Here is a 25,054-nt window from a genome sequence, read left to right as displayed (position 1 = left end):
TCTTGAGAATCAAATATATTTTCCAGTTTCCTCTTGCACACACACTAGAACGACAAGTATTTAATAATTACATTCAGAGCAACCCTACTACATTTTTTCAAATATGTAGGAATTAGATTGAGTTGAATGTCCCTAGGACATTCAACTCAATCTAATAACCTGCAAGAAAATTTAAGGCAAAATAAAAAGGACAGTGGAATATTAACAGAATATATTAAAAATATTTAAAAAGTTGTGAAATTATAAAATATATATAAAAAATTATATTAAAAAAAGCCTCTCTGAATCACATCCAAATTTTATACATTGTAAAGACCTTGTATGGGGTGGCAAATATTGGAAAGAAATATTGCATTAGAATAAAATGTTATGTTTGGCTGCATTAGGGGCTTGTTTTTAAGTTGAACAGAGAAAAGACATCCAATTTAAGCTAACCCACAGCCAAAAATTTAAGATACTATTGGAAAGTTTGACCAAATGGGGGAAAAGATCTTAAAGGTATAAATAGAGTAAGCCACCGTGGAATAAAAATATTACAAGTGTTATCAAGTTATGCCATCTTTCCCAGATCAGAATTTTTGTCTTGAATACCCAGCTAAAATTCCCAAAATCTAAGAAAATTTCACAGTAATATCAATCTAATAGCTATATAATAACACTGAATGTTAGTGTGTCTATAAAACAAAGTGACAGCCTTAAGTGTGATCCTAAGCATCCAATATACATTTGGAAGTCAGTATGTCAATCTTATTATAATCCTGAGAATAAATAGGCAGAAAGTTCAAAATCCCTAGCTGCTGATATTTTGCATGTGGCCTTTCAGGTGCTGCTTTAAATTGTCCAAATTACACTTCCAAGATCACTTATCAACATTATGCAACATCATGCACAAAAATTTAACACATGGCAGCACCTACATATTATTAACTACTTGCAGTCAAAAAAACAGCACAGGTATAAAGTAACAAAAATTACTATGATATAAATGACACAATTCTGTTGTTCACACAGATTGCTTTAATTTTTTTTCTAATATTAAAATGTTGGTATACATGTTAAAAACACATCCAATACAATAAAAACAAAGAGATGTGATAATCTGGGGACCAATACACCTAGGATATTAATAATATTCCAAAGAAGACTTTCCTAACCCTTGGGAAAAAGCCAGGTCTTCTGAGCCTGTTCAAAGAATGACACTATTGTGGCAATACAAAATTCCATGGGGAAGTTACTCCAGGTGGCAGGCATCCTGGCCTGAGAAGTCATGCTGTCTAACTCCTATCAATGGACACCATTTTAAATATGGAACTTGGAGCATGCCTACTCTGTCAAATCTTACTGGACAGGAATTGAAACATTAGAAGAAATCTTATTTCATCAAGGGCTTTATGTGTCACAACCAGCACTTTGAATTGTACCCAGAAGTTTACTGATAACCAAAGGCTCTCAAGTAGTGGAATGAATGTTACATGGGATATTGAACTGTGTCAGTACCTGTCCATTTCACTACACTTTGGTCCAGCTCTAAGTGATCTTTTATTATAATTCCATAAAGAGCACATTGCAATAGTCCAAATGTGAGGTGATTAAGGCATGAATAATTCTGAAAAAGGATTCCTAGTCTAGGAAGGGGTGGAATTCATGCACTAGACATATAAGGGGAAAAGAACCAATGGACTCCTCAAGCAGGAGCTGTGAATCTAAGAGGATCCTAAAATTGCACAACAATTCTTTCTGGGAAAATTATATCTCATTCAAAACTAAAGATAGAAATTTCTCAGGGCTGTGGAGTCGGGAGATAAATGTTCCGACTCCGACTCCTCAGTTTTTGTACTTCCGACTCCGACTCCAGGTACCCAAAATTTCCTCCGACTCCGACTCCTCCGACTCCACAGCACTGAATTTCATAGCCAAAAACATAGAGCCACTCATTCTTCAGTTGAATTTAAGCTTGTTCCTCCCTAACCAGGTCTCAATAACTTTCAGGCATGGGATGTTGGTCAGTCTAGGATTGAGATGTGCAACTATTTTTGCTTCATTGGAATCACTTTGTGATAACTGGAACAAAACCAGTGTGGGCACTGCCCTTAATCTTTCACTTGGTAGACCATACAGCACGGGAAAGGGAATCCCAATTTTACAAAATGACCTTGAGAAAGTTTGGGGAAACTTCATATCCTCTTCATTGTCTTCCTGCTCACCATATCACTACTTTTTAATAAACAAGAGTTATTCCAGATCTTGGAATCAGTCTAACCCTGTGATGGCAAACCTATGCCACGCGTGCCAGATGTGGCACACAGAGCCTTCTCTGTGGGCACACATGCACGCTGTCGCCCCAGCCCAGCTCCAATCACGTTTCTCCATGAGTTTCACTCAACCAATTCCAACTTCTCGTGAAAGAAAAAGATCTCACTAAGTTGGAATTGATTGAACTTTTTCACTCGCACACTTCACAATGGGGGAGGTGGGGTCCCGTCCTCCTCCTGAAGCCCATTACGATGCGGAACCACAATGCAACTCATGCAGTTCTTTCACCCCATTGCTGCGGCTCCCTGTTGTCCTGTCACAGCAGAGGAATGAAACAGCTGTTGCCCTGTCACAGCAGTGACGATAGCCAGAGCCTTAGTGTGGGAGCGAAGCATCCCTGCACTTGCCTTTGTGAGGCAATAGCATTCCGCCTTCATCAAGGTACATTTGGTGTTGCCACCAGCAAAGAGGGCTGGGAGAGAATGGCGGGGTGGAACTTGCAGGGTGGGGGCCATACCCCAAGCCTGGCCTTCATCCTCCCTCCCATAGGCAAGGCCAAGAGAAAGAAGGGGCAGCATGGGGAAGTGCTCCTCGCCCTCGGCCGAGCGCTGAGCACAAAAGCCCAATGGGAGGGATGGCCCAGCAGAAGTGCCCCCTTTGGCGAATTGGATGGTGGTCCGGCTCTCGCAGCAAGTTCAGTACCTACGGACACGAGGTGCCACCTTTGAAATGTGCCATGCCTTTGAGGAAGCAGGCAGCGATGGCTGGGACCGTGGGGGGGGGCAGCGGAGGCATCAGGGCTGCTCTCCCTCTCCTCAGCAAACCGGGGCTGGAGGAGCGCAGAGTGTTGCGGGCTGAGCGCCAGAGGGTCAGAAGGTGTGCTCCCATGTCATCCCAACACACGTTTCCAGAGTGCGCTCCTCTGTTCTGAAGTGGGATTGAGTGGGAGTAGGGAGCAGGGGGAAGGGTAGGGGGGTTCTAGGAGAAGCCCGTCTGGCTTCCCTTTTGGCATGGGGCAGCTGGAAGACGCAATAAAAATCCAATTTCCCCCAATAAATGGGGAAAGTAAAGGCCCGGTGGTCCAGAGTCCAAAAAGGGGGGCGGGATCTGTTCATCGGAGGATTGGAGAGGAAATCAGTTGAAATCTGGGCAGGAAGCTATTCAGAGAGGGATCTGCCTGGGTCTTTTTCCCTCCCCCCTCCCGGCTTCCTTTTTAAGCCTCGTTTTAAGGGGAGGGGGAAGCAAGGTGGGACAATAGTAGCTAAAAGGCTACAATGGAGGAGCGGATAGAGAACCCTCTCCATGGTATTGCCTCTCCACCTGCTTCAGAACATTTTCTGTGGGGAAGTGAAGGTCCTTGGTTGGAGGCAACAGGCATAAAAATGGGCAGCAGCAACTCCAGACTGCACCACGTTCTCAGAGTGGTAGCCCTCTGACCCTCTCTCTCTGCTCCCCCAAGTCCAGAAGCAATTCCCCCACTGGGTTTCCTGGTTCATGTTTCTGAATCCTGTTTTTTTTCTGGGTGGGGAGAGGAGAAACACTCCACAAAATGTGTGCTTAAATCTCATGTTGGTGAAAAGTCCTGATTATTAAAGACGTGGATGGGGAAAAGATGCCATTCCTTTCCCAAAAGGCCCAGGGAAACTGGAATAAAAATAGGTGTGGGTGTATGTGTGTAAATAACAGCCTGGGATAGCTTCAGCCACAAACAACTGCTGCTGTTATTTTTGCTAGGAGCTTCTAAGCTACACAGCATTCTTTAATGAATACTAACAATAACGAACCATAATATACAGAATTAAAGTAAGGAAGGGGAAATCAGAGGAAGGGGAAAGGGAAAGGAAAGAAAGAAGGAAGGAAGGAATAAGGATGTGATGGCCCTCCAGAGGCTACTGCACTACACTCCCATCATTCCTGAGTTGTGCTGTTAAAGAAATCCAGTGCCACCAGGGAGAAGTCAAGTTGTGAAACAGTGATTGAAATTCCTCACAAAACCTCATTATCCAGGTAAAATGTTGACACTTTGTGATAAATAAGTGGGTTTTGGGTTGCAGTTTGGGGACTCGGTCCCTAAAAGGTTCGCCATCACTGGTCTAGGCCGTAACTTTTCTGTGCCAAAGTAGAGCCAAGATTGAAAGTGAAATGTCCCCCATCCACCTCCTGGAGATCAGCAGTGAAATTTATCTTGACCTGTATTCTTACCTGAAATGGAATTATCCCTACAGCACCAGATTCATCCATCTGGTACACAGTAATACACATTCCACTTTAGTGTAAGTTTAAAATAGGCTTATTTGTAATTTTCAAAACAATTCAAAAATTTGTTCAAAAAATAGAATCCCACTGTCCCCCAAATACAATCAAATATTTGCATGAGCAGCTTGTCAAATTCTTAAGTAAAAATGATTCTGGTCACCAAAGTATTAGGGTTAGGGACTGATGGTGGTATAGGACATATCTTTGAAATATCAAATTGAGGTCACACAACTGAATTGTAAACTCTTATTCCAATATACACAATTAGAATCATCCAAATATTTATATAAATAAAGATGCCTTTTGAGTTGATTTTGACATCTAATGGCTACATTCCTCAGCCACAGTATGGAAGATGTTTGCAATTTCCTTCTTTGCCCTCTGCCTGCCTTCCATCCCAATTTTATGTACCTTGTGTTTTTTTTAATCAAGTACCAACTTGGGCTTAATCCTGTTTAAATTTCAAAATCAAATGGCCGTTTCCATACACTGAACTAAATGCTCAGGCACTGGAAGAAAGTTAAGTGAGAAGATTACATGAATCCCAATAATATTGTTTACATTTAGGAGAAGATTTGGGGCTGAAATATAAAAGTTTATTTATTCCAATTAGAAAACCATGAATTAAGTGTATTTTGAATACTAAACTAATTATTAGTCCAGAGCCCAAAATTAAAGCAAATCAGAACAATCTTTTGGTGGCAAAGAGCCAAATGTAAAGGGAGAGGGAGGTTATAGTAGAAGGAATAATTACACAGAAGAGTCAGGATTGGTTACACTGAATTAGAGGGATATCTGTGGTGACAGATCTGAATAATAATTACAGATCAACTGTGCCAGATGCCTTTTAAATTCATACTTCAGACACCTGTAGATAAATCAGTACAGAATAAGCATCATTTTCATCACAGCTATGCTAAAAACATTTTAAATATAGTCTACAGCAAGTTCCCATGACCTAGCTTGCATAGTTTGATTCTGCACCGGCCAAGTAAGAAGCCACATGTTTTATTTTTGTCAACTTCTAGCTAGCCTACGTGGCCCAGCCACACACATTTTATACAAGCTGCTCAGAACAGAAGAGTTGGAGAGGGATAATATTCTGCGATACATACTCATTTAACAATTTTAACATATAGCAAATATGCCTACTGTGCTTGCATTTTTAACTTTAAATTAATTTGCTTTTGTTGAAAGCAAATATGCCTGAAATGTTGATCACAATTTGACTTTAGTGTTCTGATGCTGATGATGTGGCAATCTGAACTTGAAGGAGAGCTGCTGGAAAGATTCCTAGGACAAAATGCTGTTTGCCTGAATTCCTTCTGAGATTCTGAGCTTGGAAATTTCATAATCTTTTAAAGAAAGATTGTTTACAACACTGACATTATTTGACAGACAATGAAAAAAAAAAATAAGCATGGTTCAGTTCATTACAGAAAATTCTTACTAATGAACTTACATTCATAATTATGAACTTATTACTTGTATTACCAAAGAATCAAAAAAGGACTGAGACAACAGAATAGTTTCTTTCCAATAGTTCACACTTTTAAGCTATGCATAAGAGCCACTGTATTGTAATGGTTAGGAGTGGAGATCCAAGTTCTAATTCCCACTCCAGAAGAGAAACTATCTGAATGTTTCTGGGCCAATCATTCACTCTCTGCCTAGATTTGGAAATTGAAAAACATCTGTCTATCAGCCTACATTACACTCATTTACCTTCACAATATGAGAACAACTTCATTCTGCAATGAATTGATTTGGGATGACAAGAACATAGCAAAAAGGTATAAATGTTTGTTTCTCTTAAAATTAAAAAAAATAGTTTCTCTGCTGTACTCTCAGTAATCAGAAAACTGCAAGCTACCATGTTCAAGATATTGTTCATGCAAAGATTTCTGATTTTTTTAAAGATGGTGCAATCTTATAGTGCCTGAAGGCCTTCCCTTCTCCCAATCTTTTGATATTACTTATTTTTTTTTGGTTTAACATTTATTGAGTTATAAGATAAAATAAGATACAAAATACAAAAGTAAATAGGAGAACAGTGGGGAGGAAGAGGGGGAAGAGTAGTAAGGAAGGGTAGGAAAAAAAGAAACATTGACTTCTGTCTCTGTTACAGTAAAATAAGGCATTAACGTCAAATCACAACTTTGTTTTTTCATAATAATATAAACAAGCCATTTCTATAAAGATCTATCAATCTAATCAGTAAAACCCAAAACCAAAGTTTCATTCTTTTCCACTTGAAGCACAAAGTTCAGAAGCGGTCTCCATATGGAAACAAAAGTACTTATACTCTTTTCTTTAATCAATATAGTCCATTTTGCCATTTCAGCCAACTCCCAATCTTTGATAATACTAAAGGAAGCATAATAATGATTAGGCAGAAGATCCACTGAATTCCAGGTCTCTTTAACTTTCCATTGCTTCCCAAAGACTGAGTGACTTAGATGGCTGTGTGAGCTGACTCTGGAGTATACGAAGGATCTGTACTGATTCCATTTAGCAAGTCTCCATTCAGAGTTTATTCAGATAAGATGGAGCATGGCAACCAATATTTAGGATTATTCCAAATATTTCAACATACTAGGAATATAGTTTACATTAACTTTATTGATAACAACACCTATTGATTTTCACAGGATTATCTGGCAATCTATTGAAATGTCAAAGTTTGCTAATCCCATTAAAACCAGGGAGGAAGAGAACGAAGGTTGTTTATTTATAAATCTATAAATTCATTTGGCTTTCAAGTTCTTTAATGTATTTAAATTAATAATGTAGACCTGTCCTTGGAAATGGTGAAAGAATGAATGAGCCATTTAAAAAATTAAAAAAAAAAAAGGGGGGGGGGAGACTTTCAGAAAAAATAACTTGGTTGTGAGAAAGAAAAAAAATGTAAGGAAAGAAACTCAAAATAACCTTGAATTTTCTTGGTATAAGATGGGGCAGACAGAAAATCTTCCAAGATTCTGCTGTTCAAGCCCTACAACTATATATACCGAGTTTCCCCAAAAATAGGACATGTCCCGAAAATAAGGCCAAGCCTGATTTTTGGGGTGGGCGGAAATATACGCCCTCCCCCCAAAATAAGCCCTAGTGATGGGGTGGGCGTGGCCAGCATAGAAGGCAGCCCTTCCGTTCCCCGGTCACCTCAGGGCTTCTCGACCCCTTAATCGGACCAGCTGAACCGCTCAGACCGCCATTCACAGCTGATTCGTGGGTGCTGCTCAGGCTGCTGCCTCCAGCACACGGTACAATTGGGCGTGTGGAGCTGACTTATCTGCTTTGCAGCTCCGCCATGTGTCTCGTCGTTGTCTTCAGGCAAACACGTAGGGTAAAAAAAAAACTTGCGAGTTCAATCAAACTTCTTGAACTCGCGAGAAGTTTGATTTTACCCTACAACGTGTTTGCCTGCAGACAACGGCAAGACACGTGACAGAGCTGCAAGGCAGGTAAGACGCACCTTTCACGTCTCCCGGGCCCCTGGCAAGGGGGGGGAGAGAAAAAGAGGAGCGAGCCCCGTCACGCTCCACGCATCTTGCTTCTCCCCCGCCCCACATGCTATCCCCCTCCATAAAGAGCCAGGTGCTGTGGAAAAGAGAGCTGGGCAGGCGCAGGTTTTGGGCATCTGGAGCTGCTGGGGGTCGCCCGGTGAAGAGGCGGGAGCGGGGCAGGAGTTTGCAGGCGAGAGGGATGGATGGATGGGAGGCGGGCAAATGCCAAAAACACTGGGGAGATTCCCACCTTTGGTTGCCCCAGTGAACAGCTGAACGAAATGCAGCTTGAGGGGCTGACAAGCAGCAGCCATGAGGTGGCCACGCTCGCCACCGCCTGCACCCCCAAAATAATAAGACACATACACCCCGATAATAAGGCCAAGCCCTTATTTCGGAGTTCAAAAAATATAAGTCAGGGTCTTATTTTGGGGGAAACATGGTATAAAAAATATTCTTGAAATCCCTGCCAGGCTTGTTTCTTGACCTTGCCTACCCTGACATTAATACAAGGAACAGAGTTATTAGGTAAGTAACATTCCAATTTTTCAAAAGTTTCTTCTGCCAGATTTAAAGCCAGGATAAGAGGGCAATGTAACTATAGAGAGCCAACAAATCAGTAGCAATCAGCAAGAACTGAAAAGCAAATGCTGTGATAGCCATAAATTATGGATAATATCTACAGTTGTTAGGTTTTTGCTTTTAGTTTCTATTTACTTCAATTGTAAAAAGTATAGACAAACCATGTAGACCACAAATGAGCAACTTCCATATTATAAAGCCCTTTTTATAAAATTACTAAAATTGTAGGGTTACAGAACACAGTTAAATGCAGTTAATTTCACTCCCTTATTGATTAGCAACATTTATTTTGTCTTGTACATATGGTGAAGGCATAAAAACAGCAGCAATAATAAGGAATAAGACATCCTTACAAATAAATTTAACCACAGGGGTACACAGATGCCTAGACTCAAACCATTGAGCTGAATGCCTTCATCCTGATGGATAAAAGGAAGAATTATGAGTATTGGCTAGAGAACCTGTGTACTCAGGATTGTATTTTTTTAAACTTCAAGTCATGTAAGAACCTTCAAACTGTCTCTTTGTAGTTGCAAATAACCTTAGGAACTACAGCAGAACCCTAAAAATATACACCTCAAAATATTGGACTTTGTTATAATTGTTTGTTCTATCTTTTTCTTCTGTAGATTTTGATGTACTCTTGGCAATAGGAAAATAGACTATGAAAATACAGTGACATCAGATGGATATAATTTAGACGTGTTTTTAAAAATATATTTACTTAACAAGTTAAAGAAATAAGATATTGCTTCTGAATAAAGATCCTGTGATTAGACGGGTAAGGAAGTGGTGGTGTACCAAAGAGAGGAACAAGGAAATTAAATCGTATCGGGACTTGGAAATAACAAGAAGTAAAAACAAATAACATGAGCTATGAAGTTTCAGAATTCAGTTCATACTGAAGCTAGTGAGATAGGAATCAGGACTACTCAAAATGCAATATGCTGTTCTATAACCACTAAGTACGCTCCAATCTTACGGCTGCGGAATGAAAAACAAAGAGTCTGTTAACCTCAATGAACTGTGAGGAAAAGCCTTGTGATTTAAACCCCAGAAATGGCCTACATATATCTCTCAAGTTATAACTATCCATTGAGACCATTTGAAATTACAGTGGCATTGAGCAAAGGGACTTATCACTCATCTGCAAAATCAAAGCATTGCAGTGCCCCCACCCTCGCATGATAAAAATTCTGGTGCTTAGCAGCCGGCTCACACTTTTGACTGGAGAGGAACTTTAAATCCAACCCATCCACTTATCTCCCCCCTCCTTCAATCTATGCTCTTTTGGTCCCTGCAGTCTGTGGTCGCTGTTGTTCTAGTTGACCTTTTCTATTTTGTTGCTCCCACTGCTGACCAAGGCCTTTGCAAGGCAGCTGCTGGCTGCACAAAACTTTCTTTCCAAGGTTGCACATGGCAATTTCCTCACGAGACCTGAGGAAGATAGCCTCACATGGCCAACAACTGGCTTATATTTTATATTTATATTTAATACCAGCAGTGGGATGAAAGTCCCTTGGGAGAAATGCTGGACAGCAGGGGCCCAGAATGCAGATGATGATGATTGACTGGGACTGGGCTAGGAGCTCAGGCTTTCCAGGTTTTTTGCATCACACTGCTGTGGCTGTGGTCTCATACTATGGCTCCAGGGCTTCTTGAAACACCAGAATCACAAAACATCAAGAAGCCTGAACCATAGAATGGCAAGCAACCCTAAAGCCTCAGTTTTGGGCCTGCTTTCTATCTAAGAAGGCAAAATGCGGTACAGCCAAAAGAGCAGAAATGCAGGGCATAGGTCTGGAGAGGGGGAGTTTGAGGTAATCCTTTACCTTACTGAGGCTGAGGGTTGAGAGGAACCAAGCCAGGAAATGGCTTGGCTAGACTTGAGATTGGTTCAACAACTGGTGGAATTCAGTGACAGTGGTAACGGAATGCTGGAATTGTCATTGCTTTACAATGCAGTCATGTGACCTCGCACTTTATAACTGCATCACTTAGTAACAAATTCCATATATACACAAACACACACACACACACACACACACACACACATATATATATTTGTCAATAATAAATTGACAAGAAATCTCCATGGAATATGACTTAAACCCTTGGAGGAAAATGAGATATCAGATAATCAAATAATGACTAAACTCTGACACAAAAGTCTACATTTGTAAAAATACAAAATGTGGCTTTCTAACTATTCAGATGCAATACTCAACACGGAAAATGCTTTATATTCAACATTATTAAATTTATACTAATTTTAAAAAATTGATAAATACTTTGTCCTTCAATCAACTTCTTAACCATGTCTTTTTAATTTAAATTTTGGCTCTGGAAAAAAATGACAAAATACTTTTTTACTGTTGCCAAATGGACATATTTATGAAATCATCATAAGGTGAGATTTTATGGGGGTTTTGCTATAAGTGCCTAACTTATTCAAGTATGTAACTTACAAAGGCTAGAAACTGATTTACTAAATAAATTTTCAAAGGTTGTCATTCTAAAAAATTTTGCATGTGGCCCAGGGCTTCTGAAGACTTTTGGTATAATTCTCAAAGATCTCTAGAAATTACAACAAAGTAATTTTTAACATGTCAGAAAGAAAAAAACTGAAATAGAGTGCTTAAGAGTAATCATTATGGAGTAGATAGAATCTTCACCATAAATGAAATCAAGTCGAGTTTGTCATCGTAGTAATACACCTTTTAGGAAGAGGGTTTCTACATGCAATTCTAAATCAAAACTCAACCTTTGAGTCCACAGAATGTTATATACGTTGATACAGAGTTTAGACCAACTGAACAACACATACCAATTTACAATTCTGATAAAATTATAGAAAACATCCATAAAAGAAACAAAACTGAAGTATTTATTCCGTTCCTAATAATTTCTCTATATTTAAGATATTTAATGATATTCTGTCATTTACAGGAAAGAATTAAGTTACTTTATTTCAAACAAACCTATAAACTTAATGAAGTCAAATATGTACTTCATGTAAACAAAGCTACATATTAAAACAGGCTCCATAATTTTGCTTAGAAAACTGTAAAAAATGATATTAATCCCTTAGAAAGTTAAACTTATTTGTAAGAAATCTTATACAAGTACTAACAGAAGAGGAGAAATCCATTACTTATTTTGTGCTGCCACCTAGCAATGTTTTCAAGAAATATTTGCACATGAGTTCATACAGGCAAAGCTTCTTAAAATGTGTCCATTTGTATCCACTTGGTTCAATCTTACATATATATTCAAAAGGATATCTTAAGTAAAAAAAAATCTTGTTATTAATTTTAACTTTAAAACTGAAGCAAGAATACCTGCAGAATAACACTTTATTTAAAGTTTATAGTGTATTTTTTTAAAAAAATCATTAAATTCAATATTGAAAACATAGCCATACAGAAAATAGAAATTGCAGCCAGATTTGAGTTACCCTATTCTTAATTGCAAATAATTCAAAGCTCATTGTTATTCCTTTTATTTTGTAGCCAAAGAATTTTCCAAACTTCCAAATTTACTCAGGGGAAAATAGAGATAGAATGAGGAATTGTTAAGGCGTGAAAGACCAGATCCACACATGAAGTTTCAATTATTAAGTTATTTATTGCTAAAAGTCTATGGAATCTTCTCAACTCATGGTGGGCACCTGCTTAGACTTCGATAAGGGTCAACCGCACTCAAGGAGGGTTAGACTTACACTGCACAATTATTAGGCAAGTAGTATTTTGGAGGATAAATTTTATTATTGAACAACTACAGTGCTCTCAGTCAATCCAAAATGTTAATAAACCTCAAACGTGAATATTTGAGAAAGTAAAACTGAGGTTTTAGCTTTCTTAGGAGAATGTGTACACAATTATTAGGCAACTATTAGTCTGCAGAATTATTATGCAACTAAATGAAAAATGAAAATTTGCCCAACTCACTCATTTATTTGCATCTGTTAAAATGAGAACAAACAAACAACTCAAAATGTATAAATAAACATGTCTGACATTTTAAAAAAAATATCAGTGACCAATATAGCCACCCTTCTTTTCAATAACAGTCTTGCCTTCCATTCATGGAGTCTGTCAGTTTCTTGCTGTTGATGATCATCTTTTTGTGCAGCAGCAACCACAGTTCAAAGAGGTGCACTGTTTTCCTTCACTGTAAATCTCCTGTTTAAGAAGAGCCCACAAGTTCTCAATATGGTGTAGGTCACGTGAGGAAGGGGGCCATGTCATTATTCTTTCATCTTTAAGGCCTTTATTGGCTAGCCACGCACTGGAGTACTTTGATGCATGCGATGGAGCATTGTCCTGCATAAAAATCATGGTTTTCTTAAAAGATGCAGACATTTTCCTGTACCACTGCTTGAAGAAACGGTCTTCTAAAAACTGGAAGTAGGTTTGGGAGTTGATTTTGAGTCTATCTTCAACCCGAAAAGTCCAACTAGCTCATCTTTTATAATACCAGCCCATACCAGTACCTAACCTCCACTTTGCTGGCATCTTGAGTCAAAGTGAAGCTCTGTGCCCGTTACTGATCCAGCCATGGGCCCATCCAACTGGTCTGTCAAGAGTCACTCTCATCAGTCCATAAAACCTTTGAAAAATCTGTCTTCAGATATTTCTTGGCCCAGTCTTGCCATTTCAATTTATATGTCTTGTTCAGTGGTGGTTGGATTTCAGCCTTCCTTACCTTGGCCTTGTCTCTGAGCACTGAACACCTTGTACTTCTGGGCACTCCAGGTAAATTGCAATTCTAGAATATGACAGCACTGGAGGATAATGGGTTCCTGATAGATTCATGTTTGATTCTTCTCAAATCTTTGGCAATTAATGTGTGTCTTTTTTTCTCAACATGTTTCTTGCTACCCTGTTGACTATTTGCAAGAAAACGTTTGATGGTTCTGTGATCACACCCCAATATCTTAGAAATTTCAAGATTGCTACATCCCTCTGAAAGACTTTTTAAAATTTTTGACTTTTCAAAGTCAAATGTCTTTTTTGACCTATTTTGTCTGAGAAAAAGCAGCTGCCGAATAATTATGCACACCTTGATATAGGGTGTTCATCTCCTTAGGACACACCCTCCCTCATTACACAAATACACATCACCTGATATACTTATGTACACTAAGCATTCAAGTTTATAAAGCTTGGAGGTGGAAAATATGCAAAATAATGATATGGTCAAAATAGTCACTTGCCTAATAATTATGCACACAGTGTAGTTCTCTTCCAGCTACACAGGGATTCTAGGTTGAGCCTCCCTTTCACTCAGGCCCCAGATTCTCCCTCCTCCTAGAGGAATCAATTTCTGCTGAATAAAAATGTATCAATACAAAAGTGAATGATCAATACATAATTAGTCTATCCAGGTAGTCCGTACATTTAATGTGAATGAATGAAGAACCAACTGGAAAACAAATAAAGGCTTCCTTTGCCTTATGTGAACCAACTTTATGAGAATAATTTTCTTTTTCACCTCTTATGTTATATGTGCTAGCCTAGTAATTCTTCACCAAAGGTCTAGAAACTTAACCTTTGGGACCGATGTTCATGAGACTGCTGTTCTAATCACTATAGAGATGCTATGAAATTCAAAGAATGTCTTGCGTTTAGAACTGCTGTTTTAAGTTTGAGATGCTTCTAGCAATAGCAATAGCACTTAAGACTCATATACCACTTCACAGTGCTTTACAGCCCTCTCTTAAGTGGTTTACAGAGTCAGCAAGCTGAGTCAACATTGAGCCTGGTGAGATTCGAACTGCCAAATTGCAGGCAGGCAGGCAGCAGGCAGAAGTAGCCTGCAGTAGTGCATTCTAACCATTGCACAACCACAGCTCTCTTCTAGAATGTATTACACTCTTCTAGAATGCATTAAACAGACCATTTCACATATAAAGCATCAGTTTTACAATGGAAGCATAATTTTCTGCAAGATTTTACTAGGTTGAAGGCCACATTTTACCACAAAATTCCTTGGATGATTTGGGAGCAATCTCTGTAGCTCATGCTATTTCTCAGTATTGTCGCTAGAGAAAGATAAAATAAGGAGAAACTCCTCCTCCCTCCCACCCTGCAAATCATCTTTTTCAGAAAAAAATGTTAAGGTAATGATGATTTAATAGCTGACCAGCTGCTGTAAAGCTGTAAACGGAGATGATTCAATGAGAATGAATCAGATTTAAGAAGCTGTCTGTATAAGAGAGGCCCTGTGAGGGCAGTTTCTCACTCTGTGTATTTCTCTCAGTGTGTGTGTGTGCTTCCTATTACAGTTGAAGATTGATTGATTGCCTGGTTTTGCTTAGCACATGTATGTGTATATTTATGACTTGTAGATAAACAACCGTTTGAAAGACAAAACCTCTCTGTACTGTATTTTGCTCCTGGGTTGTCTCAAACTAGCAGTCACACTGTGCAGACTCTGACAAAAAAAGACAGGCGTCAACACAAAATATTAAACAATACAGTAAAAAGCACCTGTTATCTGCAGTCTAATAAAGTAGACTCCAATAAACTCATATGCGAACCAATTCTCTGAAAAGCATAGAAATGTAAAATGTGTATCATTGCCCACATGTGGCCACCTGCACAGTACAGTGATTATTTACTCTACTTTAGTACTGGCTACTCCAGTAATCTCCAGATTTCCCACCCACCCTTCATTATTCTTCTTTAAATGAGCATTCTGGGGCTGATGCTGTTATAGTGCATTCATCAAAACCAAGGCCAGAATCCAGTTCCAGCCATTGAAGGCTAATTATCACACAGGACCAGCAGGAGTCAGCATCCTCACTAACCCAAAACTGCTTTTTTTTTTCAAGAGGCAACTGTGGGCTTTCTGGTTTTTCTTCGAAAACGTTTCGCTTTTCATCCAAGAAGCTTCTTGGATGAGAAGTGAAACGTCTTCGAAGAAAAACCAGAAAGTCCAGTTGCCTCTTGAAAAAAAGCACCTTTGGGGCAACCATGACCTGGATGACTGAGAATCTTCATAGACATCCTCACTGACCCTACCTAAAAACACTTGGAAGGGCTACGCTTAGGATTTCCCTTTCCAGCCACTGCTACCTTTTTTCCAGGGGTCTCCAACCTTGGCCACTTTTAAGCCTGGAGGACTTTAACTCCAACCTTGGCCACTTTTTAAGCCTGGAGGACTTCAACTCCAACCTTGGCCACTTTTAAGCCTGGAGGACTTCAACTCCAACCTTGGCCACTTTTAAGCCTGGAGGACTTCAACTCCAACCTTGGCCACTTTTAAGCCTGGAGGACTTCAACTCCAACCTTGGCCACTTTTTAAGCCTGCAGGACTTCAACTCCAACCTTGGCCACTTTTAAGCCTGGAGGACTTCAACTCCAACCTTGGCCACTTTTAAGCCTGGAGGACTTCAACTCCAACCTTGGCCACTTTTAAGCCTGGAGGACTTCAACTCCAACCTTGGCCACTTTTAAGCCTGGAGGACTTCAACTCCAACCTTGGCCACTTTTAAGCCTGGAGGACTTCAACTCCAACCTTGGCCACTTTTAAGCCTGGAGGACTTCAACTCCAACCTTGGCCACTTTTAAGCCTGGAGGACTTCAACTCCAACCTTGGCCACTTTTAAGCCTGGAGGACTTCAACTCCAACCTTGGCCACTTTTTAAGCCTGGAGGACTTCAACTCCAACCTTGGCCACTTTTAAGCCTGGAGGACTTCAACTCCAACCTTGGCCACTTTTAAGCCTGAAGGACTTCAACTCCCAGAATTCCCCAGCCAGCCAGCTGGCTGGGGAATTCTGGGAGTTGAAGTCCTTCAGGCTTAAAAGTGGCCAAGATTGGAGACCCCTGCTGTAAAACCAGCTCTTCTTTCCGACCCTTTCCACCCTTCTGGGACTTCACCACCACCCCAAGCCAGCGTGTCCATTATTCTTAGACGGAAGACCTGCGCCATAGTTGAAGGGCATACAATGGAGAGAAGTCACCCACCGCCTAACGACCCACCGAGAAGCAGACGCCTTTTACCTTCTTCCCCCCTTCACCCCCCCCCCCCACGTTTCGTATCCGAAATTTCCTTCTCTGCCAACTCGAAGGGCCACGCTAATCCCGGACGGAGGCTACCTCCCTGGCAACGATCCCAATCAGACGGGCTCACCTCATTGTTGAGGTTCATAACCTCTGACATGATAACCGTTTCAGGGTCTTCTCCACCGGAAAGAACGCAGCGAGGTCCCAGAGGGGCGGCTTCTTTATCTATACTGCATGCTTCCTCCCAGCACCGCAAACGAAACAGCGCGCCTGCGCTGTTTTTCGCCCGCTCGGCTTCCGGGCGACGCTCTAGCTTTATCTTTATCTTTATGGTTACATAAGAAAGTCACGTGCCTGTAGTATGGGGATTAGCCTGGGATGTTGTACAGAGGGCGCGTTTGAAATCATTTTTATATGAAAAATCGTGATTTAAGGGAGGAATTAGAATCAGACTATGATCAGTTGAACTACGATTTACTTAGGTATCCGAGATAGCAGTATCCTATCCCATGTTAGTGTGTTATGGGAATGCAACTTGTGCTATACTTTACACTGGTTTTACCATTGAACGCAACGTTGCCCACTTACGCTCCAGTCGAACCTCTGCAAGAGGTTGCAATATCTCTGCAAGATATTGAGGAACTATTGTGTTCAGACTACCTTACTAAGACAGGCAAATTGATAAAATTAAGAGGTCTTGGTTTCCCACTCTTGCAGTGCTGCTATGACTACAACGTTTTTTTAAAAAAATAATCCTAGGAGTCACTAGGATCCATTCACACATTATTCTGATTTCTCTCTTTTAAAATCACATTCACGTATGATGCTATCTTCAGAAACTGGCTTTGGATCTGATCCATAATCATTTTTATCAATTTAAATTCTTCGCTTTTACAGCATTTGGTGACATCATATCAGGGGTGAAATCTAGCAGGTTCCGACAGGTTCTGGAGAACCGGTAGCAGAAATTTTGAGTAGTTCAAAGAATCAGCAAATGTCACCTCTGGCTGGCCCCAGAATGGGGTGGGAATGGGGATTTTGCAGTATCGTTCCCCTGGAGTGGGGTGGGAATGGAGATTTTGCAATATCCTTCCCCTGGAGTGGGCTGGGATTGAAGATTTTGCAGTATCCCTCCCCTGCCATGCCCACCAAGCCACACCACACCCACCAAGCCACGTCCACAGAACCAGTAGTAAAAAAAATTGGATTTCACCACTGCATCGTATGCTATCCTTTACATTTTAAAGCAATATTTTATGCATCAATTCTGAAAATGTATGCATGAATGTTTCAATTGTAAAGACTTTGGTATCAACAGAACTATGATACAATGTGGATTGTGTAACCATGGTACATTAGTGAATTTATAATCCCTACAATTTACTTTTTAAAATAATCAAGTTATCTCATGACCATCTGTGTACTAATCAGTAGTGGTCCCTAGGTGGCATGCTTTAGGATAATTAGTCAAATATTTCTGTGTTAATGATTTACAAACCTTTGGGTGGCACTGTTGTTTAGGAATTGCATTATTTTGAGTTATACATCTTGCTTTTCTCTTTTTAGAATTTATGTTTAACACTTGAATGTGTATCTTTTTTGGGAAACAAGGCTTGAGTGACTTGCCACGTCATAACAATTGTCTATTTAACATAAAATCCTGTGTATTGATAGATGGATGTCTCAGACAGATTCACTGTAGAAAATTATGATAATTACCATCTCTTATTGGTAAATTTCTAGTCTCTGGCATTAAGAAACATACTGTCTAACAAACAAAATGTTGCTGTTAGGTTTACAGTTCTGCATTGGTATATTTACCTTCCATGTTTCACCTATAGTGGTGAATATTCATGTACTAGCTGGACGCCCGTGCTTTGCTACGAAACTATGTGATCGGGCATGATAAATTGACACTTAAAGCCTGAAATGTACAATGTGTAACTCCACAACATCAGAGCATGTTAATATAAGGCAACTGGCAGTTGGAACAGAGGGGGAGGGGAAGTAGAATGTACCAGCCCACAGGTCAGATGAGTCATGCACTGGCCATACCCACGCCCAGTTTAGCAAAGGGGTAGCATCAGAGCATGTTAATATAAGGCAACTGGCAGTTGGGACAGAGTTCTTTTCAGGTGGGGTGGGGGAGTAGAAGTCTAACTCCTTAGCATCAGAGTATGTGAATATAATACTGTATATGAAATAATAATGATCTGATGGTGATTTCGAAAAATCCTTTCTTAGCAAGCACCTAGAAGCCAAGAAGAACATACGTGGCAAATTTCAAGTTTGTAGGCTTTACCGTTCTGGAGATTTCGTGATGAGTGAGTGGTATTTGGCATATATATATGCCAAATATATATATATGCCAAATACTGGCATATATATATGCCAAATAAATAAAGATAGATAGATAGATAGATAGATAGATAGATAGATAGAGATATAGATAGAGATGATATAGATAGAGATATAGATAGATAGATATAGACTAGCTCGACGCTCATGCTTCGCTACAAAACTATGTGCTTGGCTTGATAAATTGACACTTACCTGAAACTTAATGTAGAATGTGTAACTCCGTAGCATCAGAATGTGTTAATATAATGCAAGTGGCAGTTGGAACAGGGGTTGGGGAAGTAGAATGTCCCAGCCCACAGCATCTATCGGTATTCATCTGGCTAGCATCCTGTCAGAGAGGATGTGAGAGAGTTGAGGGGTGTTTGGAAACTCAAACAGTATTTGCTGTGTGAACAAGAAGGAGACAGGAAGGAGGCTGGGTGTGGCTTAGGTCAACTGTTCTGTAGTAAAGCTGCTTGCTGCTGTGAAAGTAAACTGAAACTGAAAGTCCTCTCTGCTTGTGTTTTGCATTTGAAACAGATTTCTTTTGAGGTTGGGAGGGGGAGTAGGATTCCTTAGCATCAGAGCTTGTTAATAATAATAAAGGAAATACTAAAGCTTTGATGGTCATTTCGAAAAATCTTTTCTTAGTGAGCACCTAGAAGCCAACAAGAACATAGGTGGCAAATTTCAAGTTTGTAGGCTTTACGATTCTGGAGATTTCATGACTAATGCATGAGTGATTTTCCCTTTTATATATATATAGATATAAGCCACAATTGCAGCATCCCATTTTTTGCTTTTTTAGCAGTGATCATAGTTTCTTTGCAAACATATAGAGCTTAAAAGATATTGTGAAAGCAATGTTGATGGTATTGTTTTCTTATTTTCTTAACCCTTAGTTAAGGGTATGGCTAGAGTAGGAAAAAAGTTATCTGTAAAATGCATTTTACTGTTTCTATAGTAGTGCAATATTATAGCACATAATGTTAATTAAGATAAGCTCAAGATAAAGATGAAAATATACACCAATGTACTCTAAGCCTTTCCTTACATATGTTGTTAGTGTAAATTCCTCAAATAATTCAAATCTTTCTGATGTTTGTTGTTATTTTTGTTAATCCTGATCAAAACTTTTTAATCTATTTTTTCATGCATTTTTAAAAAACCAACAAAAGGCATAATTATACTGGATCATTGTCACAACATAATTAGGTTAGCAGATCTGCTGTCACAAAACTCTGTGGAAAATTTCATAAAGAAAATACACTGAGGGTCTGAAATCCAGGGTGATTTATATACTACCTTCAAATGTTAATAGAAGTTCCAGTGATTGTTTTTTATGCTAGATCATATTTAGCCATCCCACTTATCTGGTAAAGAATAACCTTTGTTATTATTTGCAAAATTAAAATCAGATATATGGATTGTGATTAATAAGTTCATAATGTGTCATAAGTGTATAATATTGTAATATATGATCATCTTACTTCCTATTTGTATGCAATTTACATGGACATCCAGCAAAATTCATCGTGTCTTTCTTTCAATAAAGTGGGTACAAGATCATCACCTAACTGCTAACTTCTGAATTAAATTTAAAAGAAAAAGCAACTTATTTATGTTTCCTTGACCAAAGTTTTGAAATATGGCATCATTTTCAGGGCAATGAAGAGAGAAAGTGGCAGACATTCTTTAGGGTATGGCAATAAGTTTCTAGAAACTGAAATAATACCCAGGAACTAATGGTTAGGAATAAGCACATATAAGAAGCAAAGGAGATGAGCAAGCAAGCAAACTATTTTTAATAACTCCTAGATGCTATTACATGATAATGGACTTCTTGCCACTTGTTTCTCAGTCTTGGAAATGGAAGACTCTGAAAGTAGTGCTGATATCGTTTGCAAAATGTGCATTATTTCAGTTATCTGGTTTTTATAGGACAGTCCATTGGAAAGCCACAAGAGTCTTGTAGATAGTAATAGCTCCCACATGAGAACCAAAATTCTCAGTCCCCCTGTTTCTGCTGTCTTAACCACTCCACCATTCATCCATATATATATATATATTTAATCCAGAACTTCGGGATTTGTAGGTTAATGCAAAAATTGGATGGATAGATGTGGTGTGAACAATACAAGAACAACTATGATCACTTATAGATCATATATATAGGCTGATTTATTCATATCTAATTCTTAGGGAACTTAAACCTGATTTCTCTCTTGTTTGTTCTAGGACATAATTAAGGCTTGAATGTTCTATAGTTGCCATAAGCAACATGGTTTGTTTTAACAAAAGATTGCCAAGTCTTAAAGTCTGCCCAGAAAACGTCAATTATTGAGTTTGTGCTTTTTCATCATATGAGAATAAGAACCTTGCACAGAGTCGTGATGATATTTTTATGGTTAACTTTTGGTGGTTAACTTTTAAGAAGATTAATTTTGCTCTACTTAATGTATATGCTACACATTGTGAAAAGCATCCTGAGTTGATAGGCAACATTATCAGTACATAAAACATGCTGAAATTAGAAAGAGAATAATGCAACATAAAAAATAATACAATCAGTGTATATGAATAGTATCCTTTTACTCTATGAAATGAGAGAATGTATACAATAATAAAGCCTACCAACAAATATTTGTTCTAGAATGGTTTGGGGATGGGATAGAAACTAAAATATTTTGGCTCTTTAGAACAAGTAATAAATCAAATTTATATAAAAACATTGTTATTCAAAACTACTTTCTCAGGACTACAGATGATGGTTTGAGACAAAATATTGCAAGTAATTCTTGACTTTTGACCATGTATTCAGCATTAGGGTTAGGGTTTCATCAGGTGCAGATAACCAGGAACAGAAGTTGAGTTCAAAGCACTAAGTTTATTATTGCCCTAGAAATTACAAGAATCTGAGCAACTTATGGTACAAGCTAAATTGGTGCTAGATAAGAGTCAACGGAATTCATGGGAGGTTAGACTTGGATCGCTTGTGGCTGCACAATTACTCCAAACTGATGACACATTTAACCCTACCTTCCAGCTCAGCCTGCTCAGTTCCTAGAGGTTCCAAGTTACATTGGTGCTGATAAAATGGAATTACAACCTGTGTCTGAAATTATAATTGTTTCAACAACCCTGCAGTCATGTGATCAAAATTTGGACACATGTGAGTCCACTCCCAATTACAACCACATTGTTGCTTTAGCTCCCCCAGCATCTATGTCCCTTTGGCCTCATGCCACCCTATTTTGCAGTTTTATTGGCTTGAAATCCAGACTTGGTTTTATTCTTGAAACATCTTAGTTCATTTTAAGTATCAAAAGCATTGGAAGCATTAATCAGATTTAATGGATATTCAAGGTACTTACTGTTTTCTTTTGCTCTAGTTAAGCACTAGAAGATGCCCATATGACATCTTTGTTGTGGGGTAATTGTAAGGTATTCTTGGTGAGTCCTGAGAAAAGTTATTATATGCAAAAAACAGATTGCAGTGTGAGGAATTTCAGATTGGAGAACTTTTAGTGAAAGTACACAAACTTTCAGCTTCAAACAGTAAAGGACCAGGAAAAGAATCAATATGAACAAATAGAGGAAAATAACGAGAAAAGAAAATTTGGAGTGCCAAAGAAAATGAAAGTAATCACAGGAAAATTCATAACTAAAGCAGGAATACTTAAGCATATCCACAGAAGAGGTTTAACAGAGGAAATAAGGTTTAGGAAAAGTGAAAAGTTTACATTAAAACCTCTTACAAATGAGATTATAGAGGGACAAAAATATTTTCATGTAGAAGATATGATCAAGAATATTTGCCAATAAAAAGTGAGGCCCAGTAGATCAAATGCCCTTGCAAAGAATACAATCATAAGCAGAAGGAAAATGCTAACTGAATCAAAAGGTTTCAGAAGAGGGAAAGAGGAAGGATACTAATAGCTAACATGAAATGGACTATGGAGAAAAGAAGAGTATATAGCAATAAGGTATATTTTTCTTCTATTGACCGTAGCAAAATTCCTGCTTGCGTCTATCATGCCAATAGACCGAATCTATTAAATTTATTGTGTATATCAGAACTCATGATTATTCCTCTGAAGAATCTTTTCAATGAACTAAAACTGAAGAAACAGATGGTTCAATAAATCAAAAGGTATGAGTCAAGTCTAATTGTATAGTAAATAAAAGAATTTCAGGACCAGTAGAGATGACAACTGAATTAAAATAAAAAACTAAGATACTGTTGGTTTGAGATAGGAAGACAGCACTGCTTTGTTAGCTGAAAATAAAAAAATAAAATAAAAGTGCTCATCATGAAAATAGTGAAGAATCTCTAGGACCGTGTTGGCGAACTTATGGCACGCGTGCCGGAAGTGGCACGCAGAGCCGTCACCAAGCTCACCTGAAACTGTGCATGCACGCATGCCCCATTTTGTGTTTAGGCCTCTGATGCACATGCGCGCAATTCAGGAAACCCAGCTGGTCTTCAGAGCTCTCCTGCGCATGTGTGTGTGTTTGTGCATGTGCATGAGATTGTGCATGCATGCGCAGACAGCGTTCACACGTGTGCATTGTGTGTGTGAAAGCTTGCACATGCACATATGGTAAGATTGCACATGCAACATGCGCTAATGTGCATGCGTGAAAGCTGTGCGCATGCACAGATGGTGCAGTTGCACATGCAACACATGGGGAGGAGCTGCGCATTACCACAGATGGCACATGAGCGCACTCAAAGCACGTTCCTGTTCAGCACTCAATAAGTAAAAAGTTCACCATCACTGCTCTAGGATAACATTAAATAGTAATGCCTGGTGGCGCAGCAGACTAAAGCACTGTTATTAACATCAGCTGCCTGCAATTACTGCAAGTTCAAATCTCTCCAAGGCTCAAGGTTGACTCAGCCTTCCATCCTTTCTAAGGTAGGTAAAATGAGGACCCAGATTGTGGGGGCAATAAGCTGACTTTGTATAAAATATACAAAAGTATGAAGGCTATTGCTTAACGCATTGTAAGCCGCCCTGAATCTCCGGAGAAGGGCGGTATATAAATCAAATTTTTAAAAAAAAGGCAATGCTGACCATGTACATTTGCAGTTTACAGAAAAAAAATGAAGGTGATGGATGGTGTTGTTTTGTGAACTAAAAATAAAAGATAAATGTGACTTAAGTGGTAGATTTTTATTGTTTACCAGCAACTTTCTAATCTCAAAAATGTACTAATCGGCAACAGACTATGCCGCAATGTGACAGGTACATGACCAAAATCCTGTACAAGTTTCTTTGGCAACATTACTTAAAAACCTAATAATATGATCTCTCAGATTCAAGAAAACATGAGGGTCGCTCGAGCCCCCAAGGTGGTATGTGCCATCATTTATCAGCAGTCTGTCACTGTAATTTATATTAGCCAATCAGTCAATTTGTATGTACAGAAGAAATGGACAAAAATCTGAGATCAGAAATAGCAAAACCCAACAGCTTTTGGGGGAACATCAAAATCCCAAGACGTTCTGTCTTTGATCTGAAAGTGAAAATATTTGAGAAAAGGAATTATGAAGACTGATTAGACTGTGAAAAACATGAGATAATATCCATTAGAAAAGTCAACATCATTTCACACAGATTAAATATAGACCTCAAGCTGCTTATGAAATTACACATGGCTATTCCCTATTCAGTACAAGAATATTTGTGTGTTACACCTCATTGACACTTTATGCAGTACTGTCTCTCAGCTTTTCATTAACCTTTTCCCACTTCCTTTCTATCTCCTCTCTCTCCCAACACTAATCTACTTTCTCAGAATGTGTAATTAATTCATTGGTTTTAGACATGCCACAGAACTTGTAGCTTTTTAAAATTGCAATAAGTCCCCATGGCTACTCACCAGAAACACAAAAAACTGCTTATTTATAGCATTATCAATTTAATTCTATCTTGCACCTCCAAGATAATTTTTATGACTGATCCTGATCTGTTCTTATCATTCCACCTTTCGTCTATGGAGATTCTCAGTCACCTAGGTCATGGTTGTCCCAAATGTTCTTATTCAAGAGGCAACTGAACTTCCTTTGTTTTTCCTTGAAAAGTTCTGAAGAAGT

At 38.9% G+C, this 25,054-nt stretch overlaps 1 protein-coding gene across 1 annotated transcript in view; it reads right to left on the bottom strand.

Annotated features, from left to right (window-relative positions):
• The window catches only part of SRFBP1 (serum response factor binding protein 1), a 52,027-nt gene extending 35,123 nt beyond the window's left edge, over positions 1-16,904 (bottom strand). The window contains exon 1 of the mRNA XM_034432830.3: positions 16,739-16,904. Coding sequence (XP_034288721.2) covers positions 16,739-16,768 — 30 coding nt within the window. The 5' untranslated portion in view covers positions 16,769-16,904. The remainder of the gene's footprint in view (positions 1-16,738) is intronic.
• Positions 16,905-25,054: the final 8,150 nt, after the last annotated feature.

This window comes from Pantherophis guttatus, chromosome 2 (assembly GCF_059756535.1).
Source record: "Pantherophis guttatus breed Tessera chromosome 2, ASM5975653v1, whole genome shotgun sequence".
NCBI classification, from domain to species: domain Eukaryota; kingdom Metazoa; phylum Chordata; class Lepidosauria; order Squamata; family Colubridae; genus Pantherophis; species Pantherophis guttatus.
Note: the sequence above shows the minus strand (reverse complement) of the source record. Positions and strands in the feature narration are given on the sequence as shown.